At 45.0% G+C, this 7,400-nt stretch overlaps 1 protein-coding gene across 1 annotated transcript; it reads right to left on the bottom strand.

Moving 5' to 3' along the window:
• Window positions 1-428: 428 nt before the first annotated feature.
• Window positions 429-7,274, bottom strand: NCL (nucleolin). The gene is made up of 14 exons (XM_010084184.1): window positions 7,197-7,274; window positions 6,312-6,603; window positions 5,850-5,963; window positions 5,286-5,472; window positions 5,009-5,094; window positions 4,621-4,756; window positions 4,112-4,248; window positions 3,503-3,629; window positions 3,128-3,281; window positions 2,656-2,780; window positions 2,405-2,556; window positions 1,765-1,891; window positions 1,126-1,343; window positions 429-901 (listed from the first exon to the last, which is right to left on the bottom strand). Exons 1-14 carry the CDS (start codon window positions 7,272-7,274, stop codon window positions 825-827), a joined length of 2,010 nt encoding a protein of 669 aa, XP_010082486.1. The 3' UTR covers window positions 429-824.
• Window positions 7,275-7,400: the final 126 nt, after the last annotated feature.

Raw genomic sequence — 7,400 nt, 5'->3', positions numbered from 1 at the left:
CGCTGGTGCAGGCAACCACACCTCCCCAAGCTAAGGAACAGCAAAAGGGACACGTTTGGTCGAGGTAGCACACACACAGTTGCCTCCCTCCAGCCCCTGTTGCAGTAGATTTGCTTCAGAGTGAGGGACAAGTCAAGAAAAGACAATTTAGAATGAAGCAAAACAGGCAATTCTTGGAGAATGGGACTGAGCAGCAGGGCCTTGGTACAAGATCCAATTTACTCATTTGTTAAAAAAAGTAAAAAACCCAATTAGCTAGCATGCATTACATACATCCTTAGCAAAAACCTCTCCCCCTCCCTTCCTGCACGCACTCTCAGCACACGTACACTGCTGGGAGCTGACACAGGGCAGGAGGTGGTGCCGGTGACATTAATGACCTTGAGAGAGAAGGCCCTGCTCCATTTAGCGGCACAGAAGTAACACGAACCAGTTTAGGTCCTTTAATCTGTCCAAGACAGGGTGCTGAAGCACAAATGATAAAACGTTCTGCATTTTTACAGCAAAAATGCTACAGAAGTTTATAGGAAAAAAAAAATTTGTACATGGGTAAAACATTATAAATTCAAGACAACTCACAGACAAGGGGTAAATTCCCACATCTATCGCTCATTTTTTAAAAAGTTCATTTGAATAGGCAAGCGGTCAAAACGGCTTGCTCTCTCTCTTCCTTGAAATGAAAATTGTATCTTCCAAGTGGCTCACAGTACTGCTTCGCATCTTGGAATGTCCTCCGAAGGCTCCGCCAAGATAAAAGGAGAATAAAAACCCCCGGAGTCCTTTCAGATAGTCTCAGAGAGCAGGAGAAGGAAAAGGGAAGGAGTTTATTCAAACTTGATCTTCTTCCCTTGTGGCTTGTGATCTCCACCTCCTCCTCTGCCTCCTCGGAAGCCACCACCTCCTCTACCTAGAAAGAAAATGAGGTCGAGAAGCAGAGTTACAGGCATCCCTGCACAGATACCACTGCCCTTCCAAACCCATCCTCACTCACACCAAGTGCTCCACGTTGGCACCACACCATAATCCCAAGGATGGGTTTGGGTTCATTTTTGAGCACATCCCCTTAGAAGAGCAGCGTTTGTCTCTTCTTACCTCCAAAGAAGAGCAGCATTTGTCTCTTCTTACCTCCAAATCCTCTGCCACCACCTCTGCCACCAAATCCACCTCTTCCTCCTCGGCCTCCTCCTCTGCCACCACGACCACCAAATCCGCCGCCACGTTGAAATTCACCCTTTGGCTTGGCAAAATCAAGGATCACTTTGTTTCCATCTATCTCTCCGTCCTCCATGGCTTCTTTAGCTGCTTTGGCATCTTCTGGGGAGCTGAAGTCCACAAACCCAAACCTAGAAAAAAGGTGAAAGATAGTCACACTCCACCCAGCTGTAGCTCCACCTACAGGCACTCGATCCCAATCCCCTTGGAAACACCTCCTGCACTTCTGCAACCAACTTGTGGAACAGCAGTGGCTAATCACAAGCGATGGAGCCGCACTGCGAGTCTGCCAGTACTGAACGGTTAATATTCTTCTCGTGCGAATCCATCGGCTGCCACGGATGTGCTGGCAGGAAGGAGCTCATTGAGAAGTGCGCACGCGCTGCCCTCTACGAACACACCCGAAGATGGAAGCTTGTTCTCTGGTTCCATGCAATTTCCTAGCTCCAAAGAATCCCTCGCATAACCATTAGAAACACCACGTACCGCACAAACCATTGACGTGAGGCTTTTTGTAGCAACTGGGCTAATCCCAGGAGATCCTTCACATACCCTTTGGATGAGCCGGTGTCTCTGTCTGTGACTATTCTAGCGCTTATGGAGCCTTCAAACGATTCTTTTAGTGTCTCCTCTGTGGTGTCCTCAGAAAGGCCTCTGACAAACAACGTTTTGCTTTGTTCTGTGGAAAGAGAATACATTCAGAAATCATTCTGTCAGAGCAAGGGAACCATCAGTTTCTTAACATCACGTCCAGCTGGCACTGCTGGCTCCTAGAACAGCTCACTGGGCTAAGGGGTTTGTTTGAATCAACAGCTCAGGGACTTAGAAGTCCACAAAAACCTTTTCAGGACTGCAGTTAGAACGTGATGTCAAAGTATCTCCATTAGCCAACCTGGTACTCTCAAAATAATTTTTCCCTCCCCCCCTTTTTTTTTTTTAAATAGATGCTCAATAGGGATACTAACTGGACAGACACTGCTGGATCAGCACTTGACTATCTAGAGGACTTCGGCAGTAGTTTCATCAGCATTTCAGATAATCAGTCATCATATCCAGCACGCTTGCTTACGATGCAAGTCCTTCACTCCACAGGCATGCTTTTTCTTTTTTAAAGCAGACCTAAGTTTGCATGAATGGTACACTCCTGACACAGCTGTTTTAAAGATCAAATGATCAAACATGGAAAACTTACGATTAAATCCTCCTCTTGCATTCGCATTCCCTTTCTGCCATGCTGATGAACTGAACTCCAGTCTGATTGCTCTGCCTTCAATCTCTGTGTTGTTACAGGAGTTCAACGCCTCTTTGGCATCCTCAGTTGTGGGAAATTCTACAAATGCATACCTGTTTGGAGAGGAAGATTTTGGTCAGCCCGGGAACACAAGGGTGGAGGTGGATCGTTCACAATGCCAACTGGGGAGTCAGGAGCCAGGCACCACATACCCTTTAGGCCTGCCCTGGTTGTTCTGTGGCATCTTGATGGAAGATGCTTTCTTGAACAGTTCTTGGAGGGTCTCTTCTGAAGCAGCGTACGAGAGGTTGTTGACAATTAGGGTCTTTGACTCCCTCTCGCCACCACCTATGGAGAAAACTCTGCACTGTAAGTGCAAGTTTGGAGCAGAGCTCCCTCTCTGTCTAGGCACAAAACCCCCTCCAGAGTTAGAGTAGTTGTTGACCCCTCCTCACCTCAGGTGAGGCTCTCAAGGCCAAGTGCAACATGATACTTGGTCACCTAGACTAGTTGTCCCCCCTCGTCTGAAACACGCAGCAGAGACATGAAATGCACAGGATGAGGAGCAGAAGTCAGGCAAAAGGTCCCTTCCTGACAGCTTACACTTCCCCTGCAGTGCTTCAAGCTGCCCTAGCAAACCTCCGAAACATGTGGAATTAAAACTTAAGTGTCATTTGTATGCACGTTACTGGTCTGGAAAGTACCTTTCTGATGTTCTTGATGGCTCTTCTCACCAGTGAAGTCAATGACCATGGCACGACCATCAACCTCTGTGCCCTGTTTCTCCTCCAGAGCTTTGTCTGCCTCAGCTTCCGTTTTAAATTCAACATAGGCCATCCTATAGCACAGAAAAGAACATAAGCAAATGCCTCCTTCCAAGAACAATTAAGTTAATGAATGGGGGGTAAGGATGTGGAAGAAAAATGCTTCAGAAATTAGCATTTTCAGTATGCCTAATGCAGCAGGTTCCTTTACATAGCTAAAGGACACATGAGCGCATCAAAATATGCCAAGAGTCTGAGGAACAGCAAACATCCAACAGTCCTCTCAGCTACTTACCCTTTGCTGTTCCCCTCCTTGTTCATTACTATTCGAATTTCTACTGCATTTTCAAACACTTCTCTCATTTCATCTTCAGTTAAGCGGTAGGGCAGATTCTTCACAAACAGCGTTCTAGCATCTCTCTCTGCAAAGAAAGAAAATAATTACTTTCACATTACCAGCTAAAAATCCCTTCTCATCTACACTGCCAGTTCAGTGAGAATCAGAGCGAGTTGATCCAGCAGAAAATAAACCACAATAAGCATTCACATTTTCAGAAGCCGAAAAAGCAACTATTATGAAAGTCAACTGGGCTGCCATTGCACTCCTCTGAATGGCTACAAGTTGAGAAAAACAGGTCCTAAAGCTTTGGGAAGAGCCCCATGTCCTCCTCACACCCCTACTATGCACTTTTTCTTGGGATAACGTTTCCAGATAGTCCAGTCTGAACTTGCGTATCTGTATGCTAGCATTTGAGAAACTGTTCACAATAGAGAGCCCAAACCAGGAAAAGATCTGCCTTAAAAGAGCAGAACAGTGACCATCAGTAACATCGCAAGCCTGCTCCAAGGCATGATCATGACAACTTTTCTTTGATGTACACAGGTATTAAGTTATGGGCTGTACCTTTCTTATTTTCTTTCATCGTTTCCTTGCTTTTCGCTTTTTCCAGTTTGACTTCCAAACCCATTAACTTCTTTCCATTCATTTGGAGAGCTTTATCCATATCTTCAGCAGATGAAAAGTCTACGTAGCCGAATCGCCTGAAAGAGTAACCTTACCATTCAACCTCATCTATCTCTATCAGCAGAGAACACAAACAGAAACCCAGAACCAGAGAGAGGTCCCCACTGGTCAAGCTAAGCATTAATAAAATAAATGCTAACTGGCTCATGCAACCAAAACAACAATGGAGAACAGCTCTGTGCTGAAGTGGCAGCTTTCCCTTTAGGGAGACACTGAGAAACCTGCAAGGCAGGCAAGTGTTCTACCCTTATCAGTCCCGCACCTCTTCCAGCTTCCACACACTACCAATCAACCATCCCAGCATCTTGAAGGCAACCAGCATCAGCACAGCTACACCTCTCCGAACAAAAGACTGGCAATAAGCAGCACAATTCTACTGATGAACTCACTTGGAAGCACCAATTCTGACATCTAAAACTTCTATATTCTTCTTCCCAAAGAATTCTTTGAGGCCAGTCTTCAATTCGTCATAGTCCTTGGCGGGTGTCAAATTTCCCACAAAGAGGGAGAAGGCTGAAGTGGGCCCTTTAAAGGAAAAGATAATCAAGGGGGTTTTTTTAAGGCAGTTAAAAGAACTAGAAGCCAGAGTCAGACCACTTTAGCACGTCAGTTTCTACTCAAAAGTGACATCATACTTCAGTATTAAGTCCCTTATAATCATCATTTGTGCTGGAAAAAAACCCACTGAGCATCCTGTCCATCTGGTTAGGTGCCTGACCCAACAGTCCAGCGACAGGACATCAAACAAGCATCACCCAGTGATCCCACACCACCTACCGTCTGTTTTCTTTTTCTTGGCCTCTGGTGCACTTTTATTGGCCATTTCTTTCTTCCTCTTTCCAGGTGCTTCCTTGACAGGTTCTGTGATAGAGAACAAACACTGAAATAAAAGTACAGAACAACTTTTCCTGTACTGGATCAATACAGGAGAATTAGTCTTTACCCCAGTCATACACAAGACTGCTCCTCAGCCCAAAAGACCATGATAGGACAAGAGTTTTGCTCAGGCATCTTTCCTGTTATTGGAGAATTATGGTCTCAAAAATGTCTAAACTCACTTTCATCCTCACTTTCCTCTTCGGCATCCTCTTCATCCTCTTCCTCTTCATCCTCGTCTTCATCATCATCCTCTTCATCTTCCTCATCTTCAGAGTCTGCCTTGGCTTTCACCGGTGCGGCTTTTGCTGGAGTAGGTTTCTTCACCTGAACAGGGGTTGTGTCCATGGCTTCATCTTCAGATTCTGAAACAAGTTGAGCACGAGATTTCAGACACCTTCAAGTCCCTTTTGAGACTACAAAAAGAAAATCTTGACAAGTAAAACAGTGTTTCTCATGCCTCCTTAAATTTGTATGTCCTCAGGAAAGGAGTTTAATACATTTATACTGTTTATAAATAAAACCCCCCTCGGACACACCTGATGAACACTAGTAGCCAGCTAAAATGAGCTGGACATTAAATGGAGACACACACATACTCTGCATCACTCTCACTAATCCATTAAGTTAACCCCCCAGCTGCCTATAAGTGTTATTAGTACAACATTAGTTTAACTTATTAGTTTAACATCTTCAAAAATTTTTTAAAGAGTCAGACAAAGTTTTCCTAAATCCCACATACCATCATCTTCTTCATCCTCATCCTCATCTTCATCTTCATCCTCTTCTTCTTCAGATTCTTGCTTTGCTGGCACAACTGCAGGCTTTTTGGCTGGTACTGCTGCAGGCTTTTTGGCTGCAGGCTTCACAGGCATTGCCGGTTCCTCTTCCTCATCTGCACCAACAGTACAGCAAGCGCTTACCACTCAGCCTTCAAACTTTACTTTGTTTCACAAGATTTTGGCAAAGTTCAGAAAGAACCACCAGGAAACTAGCAGATGCTTCACATGCTGCATGTAATGCAGCTGCAGCCCAAGTTCTCCTCCAAACCTTCCTCACCACTTTTTAACCAATGAATCCCCTCCTTGCAAGTATCAAACCATACCCAACTTTCAATTCCAAAGGTACTCAAATTCAGCATCTTGATTGAACCAACTTTAGTCAACTTATCTAAGGATTAACACATATTTCAGAATTAACTTACCAGAATCTTCTTCGTCTTCCTCCTCCTCCTCGTCATCATCCTCCTCGTCATCTTCATCTTCGTCTTCCTCCTCACTCTCTTCCTTCTTGGCATTCTTTCCATTTTTCGCTCCTTTGGTTAGGACAGCAGCCTTTTTAGGTGATGGAGCCACAGCCTTTTTAGCTGGTGTAGCCACAGCCTTCTTGGCAGGTGTAACTGCCTTTTTTGCAGGAGTAGCGGCCTTTTTTGCAGGAGTAGCGGCCTTCTTGGCTGGTGTAACTGCTGCTTTCTGTTGTTTCTTCGGAGGGATCATCTGAAATACACATTAGCGTAAGAATCTTATGCTGGCTTTTTAAACTTCTATTACTTCAATATCAGACAAATATATAGCAACTGCAACATACAGCATAACCTTCTGACAGACTTGCTGGTGAATTACCTCAACTGACTATTCTGTTGAATTAATAAAGCTCAAAACCAGCTTCTTCATGCTTTTAACAGGCTACTCATGGAACATCAAAGCATCTCCAAATTCCCTGGGCCTAAAGCAAGACCAGTGACTTCTCTACTAGCATTCAGTAGCTTGAAATTTTTAGTGTTGCATATTATTTGTGTGTGATAAAACACTTCTTGCTGATGCTCTACTAGACCAATTCACCATCCACTTGCTCATCACTGATCCCAGCAGTCCTTCCAAAGCCTGGAAGTACAGACTGAGCAGCCACGCTCGTTTTCCCCACATTGCTTTCCTCTTATGAAATCCAGTTAAATCTTTAGCCACAGTTAACTGACAGATGCCCATTATTTATTAATGTTCACTCGCTACCACATACCACGTGCCCCCCCAAACCTCATAACGCTTTTCTAACACGTGCATCCCTTCGACTCCATCTCTAGACCCATCACCTCTTCTCCACTGCTCTCCTCGAGCTCTGAGGACTCTTCTTCCTCGCTTTCCTCCACCTTTTTGGGGGGAGGAGCCATTTTTTTCTGTTTGAGCTGATTCTTGGGAGTCTGAAAGAAGAGACAAGGAGCTGTTAGGCGGCGTTCCCCGCCCTGCCCGGGAGCCAGCACCACCTTCACGCACCGGCGGACAATTGTCCCAACCAC

The sequence above is a fragment of the Pterocles gutturalis genome, unplaced genomic scaffold (assembly GCF_000699245.1).
Source record: "Pterocles gutturalis isolate BGI_N339 unplaced genomic scaffold, ASM69924v1 scaffold36846, whole genome shotgun sequence".
In the NCBI taxonomy this organism is placed as follows: domain Eukaryota; kingdom Metazoa; phylum Chordata; class Aves; order Pterocliformes; family Pteroclidae; genus Pterocles; species Pterocles gutturalis.
The sequence above is the reverse complement of the archived record's forward strand: the minus strand, read 5'-3'. Positions and strand labels throughout refer to the sequence as shown.

What these genes read in the sequence shown, in the direction of transcription:
- NCL (XM_010084184.1), bottom strand. Translation starts at nt 7,274, where the DNA reads ATGGCTCCTCCCCCCAAAAAGGTGGAGGAAAGCGAGGAAGAAGAGTCC. An exon ending in GGAAGACGAAGAAGATTCTG is followed by an intron (nt 5,964 to 6,311) that starts GTAAGTTAATTC and finishes TGAAGCCTGCAG; the next exon opens with CCAAAAAGCCTGCAGCAGTA. An exon ending in CAAGAAAAAGAAAACAGACG is followed by an intron (nt 4,757 to 5,008) that starts GTAGGTGGTGTG and finishes TTTCCTTTAAAG; the next exon opens with GGCCCACTTCAGCCTTCTCC.